Source organism: Pseudophryne corroboree, chromosome 8, assembly GCF_028390025.1.
Source record: "Pseudophryne corroboree isolate aPseCor3 chromosome 8, aPseCor3.hap2, whole genome shotgun sequence".
NCBI classification, from domain to species: domain Eukaryota; kingdom Metazoa; phylum Chordata; class Amphibia; order Anura; family Myobatrachidae; genus Pseudophryne; species Pseudophryne corroboree.
This window is the reverse complement of record NC_086451.1, coordinates 406,589,749-406,608,784: the sequence shown is the minus strand read 5'-3', so window position 1 is coordinate 406,608,784 and position 19,036 is coordinate 406,589,749. Positions and strand designations below refer to the sequence as shown.

General features: G+C 46.1%; 1 protein-coding gene across 1 annotated transcript in view; it reads right to left on the bottom strand.

Moving 5' to 3' along the window:
- The window catches only part of LOC134949330 (cytochrome P450 2B1-like), a 73,207-nt gene that overhangs the window by 38,334 nt on the left and 15,837 nt on the right, over positions 1–19,036 (bottom strand). The window contains exon 5 of the mRNA XM_063937826.1: positions 2,203–2,379. Coding sequence (XP_063793896.1) covers positions 2,203–2,379 — 177 coding nt within the window. The remainder of the gene's footprint in view (positions 1–2,202; positions 2,380–19,036) is intronic.

Sequence of the window (19,036 nt, the reverse complement as noted above, 5' to 3'; positions counted from 1 at the left end):
AGAGGCGCTGAGCTCTCCTCCCCTCACATAGCAACAGAACAGGCAGCGGTGAGCAGCGGGTGGGGGGCCACAGTGGGTCAATGTATATCTGGCACAGTGGGTCAATGTATATCTGGCACAGTGGGGCAATGTATATCTGGCATTGTGGGGCAACGTATATCTGGCACAGTGGGGCATTGTATATCTGGCACAGTGGGGCAATGTATATCTGGCACTTTGGGGCAATGTATATCTGGCACTGTGGAGCAATGTGTATCTGGCACAGTGGGGTAATGTGTATCTGGCACAGTGGGGCAATGTGTATCTGGCACAGTGGGGTAATGTGTATCTGGCACAGTGGGGTAATGTGTATCTGACACAGTGAGGTAATGTGTATCTGGCACAGTGGGGCAATGTGTATCTGGCACAGTGGGGCAATGTGTATCTGACATAGTGGGGCATTGTGTATCTGGCACTGTTGGGGCATTGTGCATCTGGCACTGTGGGGGCATTGTGTATCTGGCACTGTGGGGGCATTGTGTATCTGGCACTGTGGGGGCATTGTGTATCTGGCACTGTGGGGGCATTTGTGTATCTGGCCCTGTGGGGCAATGTATATCTGGCACTGTGGGGCAACATGTATCTGGTACTATTGGGGTCATATGTGTATCTGGCCCCCCATATGTGTATCACACCCCCATTTTAATTGGCCACGCCCCATGTGGCATTTGACCACACCCATTTTTTTTGGCACACATGCACACAGTACCTATAAGACATTTATTTTACTTGCACCACTGGAAGGAATAGAAAGGTTTGATAATCAAACCAAATGATTCAGACCATCTTTCAGATGTTTTCAGGCTGCAAATGATTATTGTTTATGTCCATGCACTGAATGATAATTATTCAGATTGGTTGTTTTATTGGCTGATCTAAACAATTATCCTTCAATGTCTGACCAGCTTCTGGTCATAATTCATAAAGAAAAAAGAAGCAAATTGTTACTTATCACTATACATCGCATCAGTTCGACGTTATGATGGAGTATCTGGGTCTCCAGCAACGCTGACTCCTCCAGTGGTCCCCTTTTGTCTGGAGTATGCCAGTGGGTCCCTCTGTGCATGTGCTGCCCATTGAACTCCCGGCAGGCTGCTTGGAGGTAAGGGGGGCGGAGCCAACATTGGGTGCCGGGTAGAGAGCAGGGAAGCATTGAGCTTCCCTGCAGTTAACACACCGCAGTACAGGCTACACCATTCTGAGATGGCGAACCTGAACTGCATGGAGAAATGGAAAGCTGAGCTTTCCATTGCTTCATGAATTGCAATCACCATACAAAAGTATGGTGATGTGATTCAGGCACAGAGCGGGGGTGCCGCTGGAGAAGTCATGGACTTAACATGCATCTATAAACCCTGTGATGCAATTTGAACCAATTTGCAAGTTCAAAAACACAGAAAGAAAAAAAATATATATAGTTCTATTGTTTGTACTGCTTGGTGTGCTTTACTCTAGTGCACTTTGTACAAAGCCCTGTGACTCCATACAGTTTGAACTGAGCTGCAAGTTCAAAAACAGAAAAATAAAATAAAATACATTGTTCTATTGTTTATACTGTTTGATGCGCTTTACCTTAGTGCACTTTGTTCACGTGCATCTATAAGCCCTGTGACTCCATGCAGTTTGAACTAAGCTGCATGTTGAAAAGCAGAAAAAAATACATATATATAGATCTATTGTTTGTACTGTTTGATGCGCTTTACCCTAATGGCAATGTTTCATACAGTAGATGTGCTATAAACTGCCATGTATATGTGCGGCTGCTCTATCACTTAGTAACCAGCCAGATCACTGCAGCATTTGGCCAATATTGGTGAAAACAATTGTGATCTGTGAGATGGTCAAAGTTGACTGGAAATGACTGGAAATAAATGTTATTGAGGTTAATAATACTCTAAGAACAAAAAAGGCCCAAATGATGTGATTTTAGCTTTTTTGTCAATTTAAAAAAATAAATGCAAATTCAAATTCAAAACCAGTCACGGCAGTTTTGCAAATCCAAATCCATATTCAAATCAGAGCCAACTCCAAATCAAGCAAAAATGGTCCAGGGCACATTTCTAGTTAAAAATTATAAAATCGATGGAAATCGACCTTTTGTAAATATGCCCCCAAGACAGCAAACAAAAAAAATATTTAACATAAGGACATTTTGTTACTTGCCTGCTGCATCTTAATCAGAAAACAGTCAATAAAGTGCCGGGGAGAGAGGGCATCCAGGGTCTTCAAGCTGCTTTTCACCCTCTCCTTGACAAATGTTTTAAGAGCTGTCAGACATTGCACACCTTGCTGGTGGGGCCCAGGAACATTGATCAGCAGCCCATGGAAGTAGTAGAAAATCTACAAAATCAAGTCAGTATAGCAGATTAGGGCTCCATTTATGGATTGTTGAGAACATTTTTGGTCCTTTTCACAATGTTTAGCGGCATTCTTACTACAATATGTAATAATAATAATAATAATAATAATAATAATAATAATAATAATATTTATATAGCACTTTTCTCCTAATAGGACTCAAAGTGCTTTTAATTTACCTATTACAGCTCACAATCCAAAATAAGCTTAACAGTAGATATTAGTGAAATGCGTGAGCAAATAGGTAAATTTTGAGTCTATTTTTAATGGATTCTAGAGTGGAGGCTTCTTGAACTGTGCAGCGAAGAGAGTTCCATAGAGTTGGAGCCACAAAGCTGAAAGCAGATGAATTCATGGAGATTCTACTGTACTGTTAGTAGTCCTACATCTACAGATCATAATAATCAAGTGGGACATTGAGGAATCAGAAGCTTCTTCAAGTGCCTTGGTCCCTGGTCATGCAGGGCTTTGAAAGTGAGTAAGGCAATCTTGAAAATGATTCGCCATTTTACAGGCAGCCAGTGAAGGGAGTAGAGGATGGGTGTTTTGTGGCTGGAACAGGGCTGGTTAGTTAATAGCCTGGCAGCTGCATTTTGTACCATCTGCAAGCAGCGTAATTCTTTTGCTGCTTTTGGGCATTGCAGTAGTCTAGGTGTTATGATACAAATGCATGTATGACTTTAGACAGCTCTTCTGAGGGAATTAAGTGCTTGATTTTGGCTATGTTCATCAGATGAAAGAATGAGGATTTGATTGTGGCTAATACCTGATGTTTAAGTGTCAGACTACTATCCAGGACCAAACCAAGATTCCGCACATGTTCAGTGTTTTATAGTTCTGAACTCCCAACCGTAAGTCCTGTCAGTTGGCTATGCTGAAGTCTCATTCTGTGACCTACCATCAGGATTTCTGTTTTATCAGGGTTCAGTTGCAGCCAACTGGCACTCATCCACTCGTGGAGCTCAGATAGACAACCATATAGAGTTGTTATTGGGTTATCAGTACCTGCATAGGAGTGGTAGACCAGGCCATGACGTCTGATTATTTCACCCAGTGGTACAATGTATACTGCCAAAAGCATGGGAGATAGTATAGAACCCTGTGGGACACCGCAAGTCAATGGCACGGGTGATGAAGAGTATACTCCAGACGAAACTCTGCCAGCAAGAAATTATTTGAACCAGCAAAGGACTGTGTCATCCAGTCCACAGAAATTCTTCAGGCGCTCAATTAGAATCCCATGGTCCATGGTGTCAAATGCTGCAAAGAGATCCAGAAGGATTAAGAGTGTACCGTCACCTCTGTCTCTTGCCATAAGAAGATCATTAAGCACGCATACCAGGGGGGTGTAGTTATGTGACCAGTGGTCACATTTACCGATGGCTACATCTTGCCCTCTCTAAAACCTGACAGTCTAACAGGAACTATTGACAGAGAGCCCACAAGGGGCTTTTTTGCACCCCCCCTTCCCACTGGCATTCCCAGCGGTGGTCACACATACCCAACCCATACCTGGGCTGTTTTGGTACTATGTCTTCTCCTGAATACTGACTGGAATGGATTAATAAATGTCATGGGTTGACAGGCGGGTTTCTAGTTGAGTAGCAATCACTTTCTCAATAACCTTTCCTAGAAAAGGAAGGTTTGATACTGGCCTGTAGTTGGACATGCAGTCGGGGTCTAAATTAGATTTTTTAAGAAGTTGTCTGACAGTTGCTCCCTTTAGTGGTTAAGGAAAAATGCTTGTCTGCAAAGAGCATTGAACTATTTTTGCAAATACAGGGCCAGTTATTTCCATACACCCTAATAAAAGCTTGGTTGAGGCAGGGTCCAGATCACACGTAGTGGGACACAACATTCGGGTAATTTCATCAATGTCTTTTACTTCCACTTGGTCAAAGTTGTTCCATGAAGACAGGTGGCTTACATTGGCAGGATCTCCTTTGGTGTCACTGTGCAGATTCCAGCCCGGATGGTGGATATTTTATCTGCAAAGAATTTTGTGCACAGGAGATCTTGGCCAAGTTGAGTGAGGTCATCGTCAACCCATGCATTGAAATCCCCAAGGATCAGCCATCTTTGATGCTCCAGAACTAGTCCAGTAACCTGCAAACTCTTGTAGAAATATCTTCCCATCTCCAAGGAGGCAGTAAATAAGAAGAACTCTGAAACCTAATTATGTAGAATTCTGGGCAGCGATATACTCAAATGAGTAATTTCCACTGAGCAGCCCCTAAGTTTAAGTGCTTTTTTATAGCAGATGGCCACCCCGTCCCCTGTGGTCCAGTCTGGGGTTGTGAATGACAGAGTAGTTTGTTGGAACTGCAGCTTCCAAGATTGGTGCTGCATTTTCATCTAGCCAAGTCTCTGTAATACTGGTACTATATTTACCCTGCCAGGACAGTGCTAGCTACAATATACATTCTATAAAATGTTATATATAAGCTGATTGGTGTCATGGGCACCTTCTCTTTCAGCCACTTCTTCAGTTTAGAAGGTTTGATACATTTTACCCAAAATTGGCACGCATCCATATGATATTGCGGGAGATGTATCAAACGTTGGAAATAAAGTGGAGAGAGATAAAGTATCAACCAATCAGCTCCTAATTGCCACTTTACAGGCTTTGGGGGAGATGTACTATGCAGTAGCAGATTTACCACAAAGCAACCCAAGCAGATGCTTAGGGCCCGGTGAGTCCCAGGGGCCCTGATGACAGGGCTATTTAATGGAGGTTACATTTATTTGAGCTGGCACCTCACGCCGCTCGATCTCCTCTCCTGCACAGTGCACTGTCATTGTGGATGAGCTGACAAGAATGAACTGTGCCCAGGTTTGGTTCGCTGAGGGCTTTGTAGTGGTGGCCGGGTGTGGGAGGCAGCAGCAGCGGATGATCGGGGGTTGGGCGAGGCTCCTTTCTGAGTACCTGCCCAGAGCTCCTATCTCCATGCGCGGGTCGGATGGATGCTGAATACTGCAAGGGGAGAGTGAGGCATGTTGCCATCTGCTGTGGGGCGAATATATATATATATGTTTATACACTGTGACCACCCCCTGTGTGTGCATCTATATATGTGTATACAGCATCCCAGGTGCCCTCCACATTAAGTATAATAATATTGGGAATGACGGCACTCACAGTCACATCCAAAAAGAACAGATCACCACGGCCTATTGTAATTCAACATTCCTGATGAAAATTTGTATAATAATGTAAACGCTGAATTACAAGAGGTTGTGGTGACCCGTTCTTTTTGGATCTGACCTTGAGTGCCGCCATTCCCTGTATTATCTATCTATCTATCTATCTATCTATCTATCTATCTATCTATCTATCTATCTATCTATCTATCTATCTATCTATCGTTAGCAGTTAGGCAAAACCATGTGCACTGCAGGGGAGGCAGATATAACATGTGCAGAGAGAGTTAGATTTGAGTGGGTTATTTTTAGTAATGAGCGGGTTCGGTTCCTCGGAAACCGTACCCCCCCCCGAACTTCACCCATTTTACACGGGTCCGAGGCATACTCGGATTCTTCCGTATGGCTCGGTTAACCCGAGCGCGCCCGAACGTCATCATCCCGCTGTCGGATTCTCGCGAGATTCGGATTCTATATAAGCAGCCGCGCGTCGCCGCCATTTTCACTCGTGCATTGGAAATGTTAGGGAGAGGACGTGGCTGGCGTCCTCTCCGTTTATTAATGTTGATGCAAATATTTGTGCTTATTGCTTAATTGTGGGGACTGGGGAGCAGCAGTATTATATAGGAGGAGTACAGTGCAGAGTTTTGCTGACCAGTGACCACCAGTATTATACGTTGTCTGCCTGAAAAACGCTCCATATCTGTGCTCAGTGTGCTGCATATATCTGTGCTCACACTGCTTTATTGTGGGGACTGGGGACAAGCAGTATTATATAGGAGGAGTACAGTGCAGAGTTTTGCTGACAGTGACCACCAGTATATATAGCAGTACGGTACGGAAGGCCACTGCTCTACCTACCTCTGTGTCGTCAAGTATACTATCCATCTAGATTCTATACCTGTGGTGCATTTTAGTTTTGCAGTTTGCTGACAGTGACCACCAGTATATATAGCAGTACGGTACGGAAGGCCACTGCTCTACCTACCTCTGTGTCGTCAAGTTTACTATCCATCTAGATTCTATACCTGTGGTGCATTTTAGTTTTGCAGTTTGCTGACAGTGACCACCAGTATATATAGCAGTACGGTACGGAAGGCCACTGCTCTACCTACCTCTGTCGTCAAGTATACTATCCATCCATACCTGTGGTGCATTTCAGTTGTGCGCAGTATATATAGTAGTAGGCCATTGCTATTGATACTGGCATATAATTCCACACATTAAAAAATGGAGAACAAAAATGTGGAGGTTAAAATAGGGAAAGATCAAGATCCACTTCCACCTCGTGCTGAAGCTGCTGCCACTAGTCATGGCCGAGACGATGAAATGCCATCAACGTCGTCTGCCAAGGCCGATGCCCAATGTCATAGTAGAGAGCATGTAAAATCCAAAAAACAAAAGTTCAGTAAAATTACCCAAAAATCAAAATTGAAAGAGCCTGATGAGAAGCGTAAACTTGCCAATATGCCATTTACGGCACGGAGTGGCAAGGAACGGCTGAGACCCTGGCCTATGTCCATGGCTAGTGGTTCAGATTCACATGAGGATGGAAGCACTCATCCTCTCGCTAGAAAACTGCAGTTCCACTCCTAGATGGGTCAGGTGTTTGTGTCGGCCACTTGTGTCGCTTAGCTTAGTCACACAGCGACCTTGGTGCGCCTCTTTTTTTCTTTGCGTCATGTGCTGTTTGGGGACAATTTTTTTGAAGTGCCATCCTGTCTGACACTGCAGTGCCACTCCTAGATGGGCCAGGTGTTTGTTTCGGCCACTTGTGTCGCTTAGCTTAGCCATCCAGCGACCTCGGTGCAAATTTTAGGACTAAAAATAATATTGTGAGGTGTTCAGAATAGACTGTAAATGAGTGTAGATTATGGTTATTGAGGTTAATAATACTATGGGATCAAAATGACCCCCAAATTCTATGATTTAAGCTGTTTTTGAGGGTTTTTTGTAAAAAAACACCTGAATCCAGAACACACCCGAATCCGACAAAAAATTTTCAGGGAGGTTTTGCCAAAACGCGTCCGAATCCAAAACACGGCCGTGGAACCGAATCCAAAACCAAAACACAAAACCCGAAAAATTTCCGGTGCACATCACTGGTTATTTTGTTTCTGAGCAGGGTAAATACTGGCTGCTTTATTTTTACATATGTTATATCTGCCTCCCCTGCAGAGGGGGTGCAGCTCATGATTGAGGCCATTAGGGATGTGTTACACATCACTGACAAAGCACCTGAGCAGGTCAAAGAGGCGTTCTTTACAGACAATAAGAATGCATCCCTGACCTCCCTGCGTCTAAGGAATTAAATGCATTATTTAAAAAATCCTGGGAAAACCCGGAGAAAAAAATTGCAGATCCCAAATGGGGTTCTTGTTGCTTTTCCTTTTCCTGGGGAGGATAGGGAAAAGTGGGAAAACCCCTTATGGTAGACGCTTCTGTATCTAGGCTGTCTAAAAAGGTGGTTTTATCTGTCCCTAGGTCTACCGCTTTGAAAGAACCTGCAGAATGCAAGATTGAGACTACGCTCAAATCCATATACACTGCTTCAAGCGTGGCGTTAAGGCCCACCATTGCCTGTGCATGGATTTCTAAAGCCATAGTAAAGTGGTCTGGCACATTACTAGAGGAATTAGATTCTCTGGATAGAAGTGACATTGAAATGTTTTTACGTCACACACAGGATTCTGCTGGTTTCATGGTGGAGGCCATGAAGGACCTGGGTCATTTGGATGCAAGGACATCTTCCATGGCTGTCTTGGCATGCAGGGGACTCTGGCTGCGCCAATGGTCTGCAGACGCGAAATCCAAGAGTAGTGTGGACAACCTACCCTTCACAGGTCAGGCTCTATTTGGGGAAGCATTGGATGCGTGGATCTCCACGGCATCCATGGGTAAGTCAACCTTTCTTCCCACTCAGACACTGAAGAAATTATTTTCTACGTTTACAATGCAGTCCTTTCGGACTGCAAAGGTTAAGAAGTCCAAGCCCCCCCCCCCCCCCCCCACACACACACACACTTTCTTAACACGTGGGGGTATATTTACAAAGATTCGTGTTTTTGCCGTTTTTAAGAGTGTTTGATCTCGAATGGTATCGGGTGCATTTTACTGCAACTTTTTGAATCCTGATACGGTCATTCACTAAGCTGCCGACTTTTCCAAATTCGTATTTTCCGATGTTGATATGATTCGTAATGTCAGGCAGTGTTTTACGGGAGTGATGAGTAAAACACTGACTGACAAAACACAAGGAATCCTGGACGGATCTGTGAGATCCGTGCAGGGCTTCATTGTGTACCTTAAAAAGGTGTTTAAATTGTTTTAAAATCTGAAAAAAATTGCGTGGGGTACCCCCTCCTAAGCATAACCAGCCTCTGGCTCTTTGAGCCGATCCTGGTTGAAAAAATATGGGGGAAAAAATGACAGGGGTTCCCCCATATTTGATCAACCAGCACCGGGCTCTGCGCCTGGTCCTGGTGCCAAAAATACGGGGGACAAAAAGCGTAGGGGTCCCCCGTATTTTTGGAACCAGCACCGGGCTCCACTAGTCAGAGAGATAATGCCACAGCCGGGGGACACTTTTATCTTGGTCCCTGCGGCCCTGGCATTAAATCACTAACTAGTCACCCCTGGCCGGGATACCCTGGAAGAGTGGGAACCCCTTAAATCAAGGGTTCCCCCCCACCAGCCACCCAAGGGCCAGGGGTGAAGCCCGAGGCTGTCCCCCCCATCCAAGGGCGGCGGATGGGGGGCTGATAGCCTTGTGAAAAAAATAGAATATTGTTTTTGTAGCAGTACTACAAGTCCCAGCAAGCCTCCCCCGCAAGCTGGTACTTGGAGAACCACAAGTACCAGCATGTGGGGGGGGGGAACGGGTTCGCTGGTACCTGTAGTACTAATACAAAAAAATACCCAACAAAAAACAGGACACACACACCGTGACAGTAAAACTTTATTACATACATGCACACCTACACACATACATACTTACCTATGTTCACACGAGGCTCGGTCCACTTATTCATGTAGACTCCACGGGGTACCTGAGAAACAATGTATACTCACATAATCCAGGGTAGCTTCTGTCCTCTTTGTAATCCACGTACTTGGCAAAAAAACAAACCCAAAAAGCCGAACCACGCACTGAAAGGGGTCCCATGTTTACACATGGGACCCCTTTCCCCGACTGCTGGGACCCCCCCTGACTCTTGTCAAAGAGGGTCCCTTCAGCCAATCAGGGAGCGCCACGTCGTGGCACTCTCCTGATTGGCTGTGCGCTCCTGTAGTGTGATTGAGGCTGCGCACTGAAGATACAATGTAGCGCATAGGCGCTCCATTGTATCCAATGGTGGGAACTTTGCGATCAGCGGTTGACCCCACACAAATTCCCCCCCCCCAGTTTTTACAGTAAACAGACCCTTTCCCATAGATAACCATGCACAGATCTCACTGATCCGTGCATGGTTATCCAAACTCGACTGGAAAAAGCAGGTCTATTTTTTTGCTGCTTTTTTTAACGAGTCGCAAAAAAATACACCCGCACTTGAGCACTCAGAGACTAACACCCAAATACGAATGAATAGTGAATACCCGTGTTGTGTGAAATAACAGCTGTGTTTGACCGATGGTCTATTCATTCGTATTTCTGAACTTTGCCAATCAAACCATTACGAATAGCCCAAACACTGCCGAGATTTGTGCTTAGTGAATTCCCGTGTTGGGACTTAGAAAAAAAAACACAAATCGGACAAATTCGGATTTTTAGTAAATATTGGCCGTGGTCGGGGAAAATCTAGAAAACATGCACCTGCAGGATTCCAGGAACAGAAGCCTGGCTCTGTTTCCTCAAAATCCTCAGCATGTTGGACCTCCTAGCCTTTACAGCAGGCGGGTAGGAATGAGGGGGGTCATTCCGAGTTGTTCGCTCGCAAGCTGCTTTTAGCAGCTTTGCACACGCTAAGCCGCCGCCTACTGGGAGTGAATCTTAGCTTATCAAAATTGCGAACGAACGATTAGCAGAATTGCGAATAGACACTTCTTAGCAGTTTCTGAGTAGCTCCAGACTTACTCGGCATCTGCGATCAGTTCAGTCAGTTTCGTTCCTGGTTTGACGTCACAAACACACCCAGCGTTCGCCCAGACACTCCTCCGTTTCTCCAGCCACTCCCGCGTTTTTCCCAGAAACGGTAGCGTTTTTTCACACACACCCATAAAACGGCCAGTTTCCGCCCAGAAACACCCACTTCCTGTCAATCACATTACGATCACCAGAACGAAGAAAAAACCTTGTAATGCCGTGAGTAAAATACCTAACTGCATAGCAAATTTACTTGGCGCAGTCGCAGTGCGGACATTGCGCATGCGCATTAGCGACTAATCGCTCCGTTGCGAGAAAAATATAACAAGCGAACAACTCGGAATGACCCCCGAGATTCAGACATTTCAGTCATGTCTGGGTGTCTTCTGGCCTGGATCACTGATTACAGGATATTGGCCCTCATTCCGAGTTGTTCGCTCTTTATTTTTCTTCGCATTGCAGCGATTTTTCGCAAACTGCGCATGCGCAATGTTCGCACCGCGCCTGCGCCAAGTAAATTTGCTAAGAAGTTTGGTATTTTACTCACGGCTTAACGAAGAAATTTCTTCGTTCTGGTGATTGGAGTGTGATTGACAGGAAGTGGGTGTTTCTGGGCGGAAACTGGCCGTTTTATGGGAGTGTGCGGAAAAACGCTGCCATTTCTGGGAAAAACGCGGGAGTGGCTTGAGAAACGGGGGAGTGTCTGGACGAACGCTGGGTGTGTTTGTGACGTCAAACCAGGAACGAAACTGACTGAACTGATCGCAGTGGCAGAGTAAGTATCGAGCTACTCGGAAACTGCAAAGAAATTTCTGATCGCAATTCTATTCGCTATTTTGCGAATCTTTCGTTCGCTATTCTGCAAAGCTAAGATTCACTCCTAGTAGGCGGCGGCTTAAAGTGTTCAAAGCTGCTAAAAGCAGCTAGCGAGCGAACAACTCGGAATGAGGGCCATTGTGTCCCAGGGGTACAGGCTGGAGTTTCAAGAGCTCCCACCTCACAGATTCTTCAAATCAGGCTTACCAGCTTTGCTGACAGAAAGGGCTATCCTACAGGAAGCCATTCAAAAATTGGAAAAGGCAAATGTCATTGTTCTAGTTCCACCTCATCTGGAAAGCAAGGGTTACTATTCAAAACTATTTGTGGTACCGAAACCGGATGGTTCGGTCAGACCGATTTTGAACCTGAAGTCGTTAAACCCTTATTTGAGGGAATTCAAGTTCAAAATGGAGTCTCTGAGAGCGGTGATCTCAGATCTGGAGGAGGGGGAAGTCCTGGTATCCCTATATATCAGAGATACGTACCTCCACATTCCGATTTGGCCACCACATCAGGCTTATTTCAGATTTGCGCTGTTGGACTGTCACTATCACTTCCAGTCACTGCCATTCGGCCTCTACGCGGCACAGAGGGTGTTCACCAGGGTGATGGCAGAGATGATGGTACTCCGCAAGCGGAGAGTGAACATAATTCCATATCTGGACGATCTGCTGATAAATGCATCGTCCAGGGAGAGTTTGTTACAGTCCATTGCTCTCACGACTCGACTGCTCAGGGATCATGGATGGATCCGAATCTTCCAAAATCACATTTGGAGCCGACAAGGAAATTTTCTTTCCTAGGGATGATACTCGCCACAGTAGTGCAGAGGGTATTTCTACCTGTGGAGAAAGCATTGGTGATACAAACAATGGTCCGGGATGTCCTGAGGACAGCTGGGGTATCGGTTCAACAGTGCATTCGCCTTCTGGGGAAGATGGTTGCCTCCTATGAGGCTCTGCAGTATGGAAGATTTCATGCACGGTCCTTCCAACTTAATCTCCTGGACAAGTGGTCGGGATCTCACCTGTACATGCACCAGAGAATACGTTTGTTGCCGATAGCCAGGATTTCACTCCTATGGTTGCTGCAAATGCCTCACCTTCTCGAGGGCTGCAGGTTATGGATTCAGAACTGGATCCTTCTAACCACGGATGCAAGTCTCAGAGGTTGGGGTGCTGTCACCCAAGGGGAAAGCTTCCAAGAAAGGTGGTCAAGTCTGGAATCCATCTTTCCAAAAAATATTCTGGTACTAAGAGCCATGTACAATGGTCTTCTACAAGCAGCACATCTTCTGCAAGATCAGGCCATTCAGGTGCAGTCGGACAAGGTAATGACGGTGGCCTACATAAACCGACAGGGCAGAACGAAGAGCCGAGCTGCAATGTCAGAGGTAACAGGAATCTTCCTCTCGGTGGAAAAGCACGCGGTGAGCAATCTTTTTTCCGGGAGTAGACAACTGGGAAGCGGACTTCCTCAACAGACACGATCTCCATCTTGGAGCGTGGGGCCTCCACCTAGAGGTGTTCGCAGAGGTGACAAGTCTTTGGGGCGTACCTCAAATAGACATGATGGCCTCATGCCTCAACAAGAAGCTTCGGAGGTACTGTTCTAGGTATAGGGATCCACAGGCAGTGGCGGTGGATGCCCTGGTCACTCCGTGGGTGTTCAAGTCAGTGTATGTGTTCCCTCCACTTCCGCTCTTCCCAAGGATTCTCAAACTCATCAAAAAGACAGGAGTTCAGGCGATCCTCATTGCTCCTGACTGGCCAAGAAGAGCTTGGTACACGAATCTTCTGGAGTTCCTGCTGGAAGATCCGAGGCCTCTTCCTCTTCGTGAGGACCTTCTGCAACGGGGCCGTTCACTTATCAAGACTTACCATGGCTACGTTTGTCGGCACGGAGGTTGAACGCCAGATCTTAGCTCGGAAGGGCATTCTGACTACGGTCATACAGGCTAGGAGAGGAGTAATGTCTAAGCATTTACATTGGATTTGGAAAAAGTATGTGTCTTGGTGTGAACCTAAGAAATTTCCTACGGTGGAGTTTCAACTTGGACGGTTTGTACTCTTCCTGCAAGCAGGTGTGGATGTGGGCCTACGTTTGGGATCCATAAAGGTCCCAATTTCGGTCTTATCCATTTTTCTTCCAGAAACAATTGGCTGCCCTCCCTGAGGTTCAGACTTTCTCGAAAGGGGTTCTGCACATCCAGCCTCCCGTTGTGCTTCCTACAGCACCCTGGGAACTTACCGTGGTGTTGCAATTCCTTCAATCGGATTAGTTCGAGCCTTTACAGGAGGTTGAGGTCAAGTTTCTTACTTGGAAGGCTGTCACACTGTTGGCGTTAGCATCTGCTAGACGTGTGTTGGAATTGGGGGCTTTGTCCTGTAAAAGCCCCTACTTAATTTTCCATGAAAATAGAGCTGAGCTCAGGAAGCAACAGCAGTTCCTTCCATAGGTTGTGTCAGCATTTCATATCAACCAACCTATTGTGGTGCCATTGGCTACTGATTCCTCACTTCCCTCTAAGTCCTTGGATGTTGTGAGGGCTTTGAAGATCTATGTGAAGAGGACTGCTTGTCACTGAAAGTCGAACTCTCTGTTTGTTCTTTATGATCTCAACAAGGTTGGGTGTCCTTCTTCTAAGCAGACGAGTATTCTACGGCAAGATTGCCGTGTCCAAAATCTGTTAAGGCTCACTCTACTCGGAAAGTGGGTTCTTCCTGGGCGGCTGCCCGGGGTGCCTCGACTTTACAGCTTCGCCGAGCAGCTACTTGGTCTGGGTCGAACACGTTTGCTATGTTCTACAAGTTCAATACTTTGGCCTCTGGGGACCTAAAGTTTGGTCAATCAGTTCTGCAGGAGCCTGCGCGCTCTCCCTCCCATTCTGGGAGCTTTAGTACATCCTCATGGTACTAATGCGGACCCCAGCATTCTCTAGGACGTAAGAGAAAATAGGATTTTAATTACCAGCTGGTAAATCCTTTTCTCGTAGTCCATAGAGGATGCTGGGCGCCCGCCCAGCGCTTCTTTATCCTGCAGTGGTTACTTCAGTACTACTTCGTTCTTGGTTTAGAACTGTGTTGTTACTTGGTTAAGTAATGTTGTTCTGCCGTTGCTTATGTTTCAAGCTGGTTAGCTTGGTTTGGCTTGTATGTGTGAGCTGGTTTGAATCTCACCACTATCTGTGTAAATTCCTTCTCTCGAAGTTGTCCATCTCCTCGGGCACAGTTTCTATACTGAGTCTGGTAGGAGGGGCATAGAGGGAGGAGCCAGCCCACACTATTAAACTCTTAAAGTGCCCATGGCTTCCAAGGGACCCGTCTATACCCCATTGTACTAAAGTGGACCCCAGCATCCTCTACGGACTACAAGAAAAGGATTTACCGGTAGGTAATTAAAATCATATTATCCGCCTCACCTACAGTGCACATGGGCCCTCATTCCGAGTTGTTTGCTCGCTAGCTACTTTTAGCAGAAATGCAAATGCAAAGCCGCCGCCCTCTGGGAGTGTATCTTAGCATAGCAGAATTGCTAACGAAAGATTAGCAATTCTGCTATTAAGTATTTCCTTGCAATTTCTGAGTAGCTCCAGACCTACTCCTAGGGGGCATATTTACTAGGCCTCCAGACCTACTCCTAAGGAACTTTGCGGTCAGCGGTTGACCGCGAGTAACCTCAACCGCTGATCGCAAAGTTCCCACCATTGGATACAAGGGAGCGCCTATGCGCTACATTGTATCTCTGCCGTGCGCAGCCTGACTGACAGCTCAGGAGCGCACAGCCAATCAGGAGAGTGCCACGACGTGGAGCTCCCTGATTGGCTGAAGGTACCCTCTTTGACAGGAGTCAGGGGGGGTCCCGGCAGTCGGGGAAAGGGGTCCCATGTGTAAACATGGGACCCCTTTCAGTGCGTGGTTCGGGTTTCCGGTTTGTTTTTTTGCCAAGTACGTGGATTGCAAAGAGGACACAAGCTACACTGGATTATGTGAGTATAATTTTTTTCACAGGTACCCCGTGGATTCTACATGGAGAAGTGGACCGACCCTCGTGTGAACATAGGTAAGTATGTATGTATGTATGTATGTAGGTGTGCATGTATGTAATAAAGTTTTACTGTCATGGTGTGTGTGTTCTGTGTTTTGTTGGGTATTTTTTTGTAGTAGTACTTCAGGTACCAGCGGGCCCGTTTCCCCCCCGCATGCTGGTACTTGTTGTTCTCCAAGTACCAGCTTGCGGGGGAGGCTTGCTAGGACTTGTAATTTTGCTACAAAAAACAATATTCTTCTTTTTTCACTTGGCTATCAGCCCCCCATCCGCCGCCCTTGGATGGGGGGGACAGCCTCGGGCTTCACCCCTGGCCCTTGGGTGGCTGGAGGGGGGGGCCCCTTGATTTAAGGGATCCCCACTCCTTCAGGGTACCCCAGCCAGGGGTGACTAGTTAGTGATTTAATGCCAGGGCCGCAGGGACCTATATAAATGTGTCCCCCGGCTGTGGCATTATCTCTCTGACTAGTGGAGCCCGGTGCTGGTTCAAAAAATACGGGGGACCCCTACGCTTTTTGTCCCCCATATTTTTTGTACCAGGACCAGGCGCCGAGCCCGGTGCTCGTTGTTCAAATATGGGGGAGCCCCTGTCAATTTTTCCCCCATATTTTTATAACCAGGACCGGCTCAAAGAGTCCGAGGCTGGTTATGCTTAAGAGGGGGGACCCCACGCATTTTAAAAAAAATGTTTTAACACTTTCCCACCCCTTCCCACTGATAAACATGCACGGATCTCACGGATCCGTGCATGCCTATCAGAACACAGTAAAAAAAAGCAGGTCTATTTTAAAACTGCTTTTTTTTTACGAATGGTATTTTTTCACGGCAGTGTTTGGCTATTGCCGGCAGTGTTTGTGAAATAGAATTTTTAGTAAATTACCGAGTTGTATCAAATAGGCGTATTTGACCGATGGTGTATTCATTCATATTTTTTTTCTTTGACTTAAAAAAAAATACGAATGCCCTCATCACTGCCGTGATTTCAGTTTAGTAAATTCCCGAGATGACACTTTGAAGAAAAAACACCAAATCGGTCCAAATCAAAAAATAGTCGGGAGCTTAGTAAATATACCCCCTAGATTGCGATCACCTCAGTCCGTTTAGTTCCTGGTTTGATGTCACAAACACGCCCAGCATCCGGCCAGCCACTCCTCCGTTTCTCCAGCCACTCCTACGTTTTACCTGGCACGCCTGCATTTTTTAGCACACTCCCTGAAAACGGCCAGTTTCCGCACAGAAACACCCACTTCCTGTCAATCACACTACGATCAGCAGAGCGATTGAAAAGCTTTGTTCGCCCGTGAGTAAAATAGCATAGTTTTGTGTAAAAATACTTAGCGCGTGCGCCCTGCTGTGCATACGCATGCGCAGAACTGCCGGATTTTAGCCTATTAGCAATTCTGCTAAAAATAGCAGCGAGCGAACAACTCGGAATGAGGGCCATGGTTTTGCTGATTAGAGGAAAATGTTGTTTTGCAATCACCCTTGAATTAGGCCCTAAAAGCGGTACTCAGAAACTGAATGTAAATAACTATTAAATCATGTCCAAAATACATCAACGTTTCGGGGTGTGACTCTGTTCATCTATAGAGTGAGTGTGAGAGAGAAAGAAAGAAAGAAAGAAAGAAAGAAAGAAAGAAAGAAAGAAAGAAAGAAAGAAAGAAAGAAAGAAAGACTATGGTGTGTCCTCCTGTGTGCAGGGCCGTTGCTACCATCAGGCAGCTTTAGGCAGCTGCCCCAGGTTGCCGGCTCCTGGTGGGGGCCTACAACAAAAGTGAAGGATGTTTTTGAACGAGACATCCTTCATCTACATGAAGGTGGCTGCAGGGCTTACCAGCTGCAGCTGCCACTCTCCCCGCACTTTGCTGCTGTATCTCTGCTCTCTCATCCCCTTCCTTCCGTGCTGCCCAGGGTAATTAGTTATGTAGGAAAGTCACTAAAATGCCAAAATGCTGTCAATATTGTGTGGCGGTCACAGCAATCTTAATGTTGTCTGGTGTTGTCACTGCAATGCCACTTAGGGGAGCAGGATAGAGACAGTTACAAACAAAAAGGGTGTAAGGGGGAGAGAGACAAGAGAGGAGCAAGAAGAGAGGGTGTCAGGGAGAGAGAGAGAGAGAGAGAGAGAGAGAGGGTTTCATGGAAAAAGAGAGAATGAGAGAAAGAGAAAGAGGAGCAAGAGAGAGGGAGTCAGGGAGAGAGGGAGGGGACAGAAGGGGAGGAACAAGAGAGGGAGGGGAGAGAGGGAATAAGAGAGATAGAGAGTGTCAGGGAGGGAGAGAGATAGAGAGAGAGTAAGAGAGTGTCAGGGAGAGAAATAGGGAGAGACAGAGAGTGAGAAAGAGGGCATCAGTTCGAAAGAGATAGAGTTTCAGGGAGAGAGTGTATCAGGAAGACAGTCAGGGAGAGAGAATGTCTAAGGGAGAGAGAGTGTGTCAGGGAGACAGTCAGGGGGAGAGATAGAGACAGTGTCAGGGAGACAAGGAGAGAAACAGTGTCAGGGAGGGAGAAAGACAGTGTCAGGGAGAGAAAGGGATGGTGAGAGAAACAATGTCAGATAGAGAGAGAGAGACAGTGTCAGGGAGAGAGAGAGGGAGAGAGTGTCTGGGAGAGAGACTGTCAGGGAGAGAGCAAGAGACAGAAGCAACGGAGAGAGAGTATCAGAGAGAGAGAGAGGGGGGGCAGAGAGAGAGAGAGGGAGGGGGGTGCAGAGAGAGAAAGAGAGAGAGAGGGAGGGGGAACGAGCACTACCTGACTCCAGCAGAGGTCTCTGCACTTTCCACCATTAAGCCCCGCCTCTAAATACCCACAAATCGCGGCACTCAGAGCCAGCCAGGTAGACCCACCTCACATCCTCTGCTGCATCCTCTGTGAGACTGCAGCATTGGGGGAATGGGGGATTATGATATCAGCGGAGGCCGTTCTTAGCAGGGGTGAAGGAGAGCTACGGGCCATGAAAGCAACCCATGAATGGGTAGAGGGGGAAAAGCGGGTCCTGGAAGCAATGTACATGTAGTTTGTGTAATCCCGCACCAGTTCTTTAACTATAATTTTTTGTGTATACAGTTCAGTTGTATTATGGTACTCTCTGCGTTACTAAAAATACTTGGGGTTTCTCTCGACCCTATATGACCCTGTTCGCAGGTGCCCTCCAAATGCTTTTGAGTCCTAGACTCATATGAAGCTACCAAAGAAAAAAAGAAGAAAGAAGCATTTTCTTGGACGCACTCTACCACTAATTATTTGTTTAAAATATCTATTCTTTATTGGATATACGTTAAAATTCTTAAGGAATTGGTGAAATATTAAAATATAGTGTGAATAAGAAAAACAAAATGTGATAATAAAAAACTACTCGTTTCCGAATGGTGATCCCTCAAAGTATTATTTCAATAAAGGCTATATTGCCTATAACATAGTATCCGTGTCTTTTATTGGTGTTGTCCTATAAACAGCTTTTTAGTAAATATAACAGGCTACCAGTATTGTTGCTTGTCCTTTAGCAACAGTTTAAAGTATGCTCTCATACAATGTAGCTACTATTGCTGT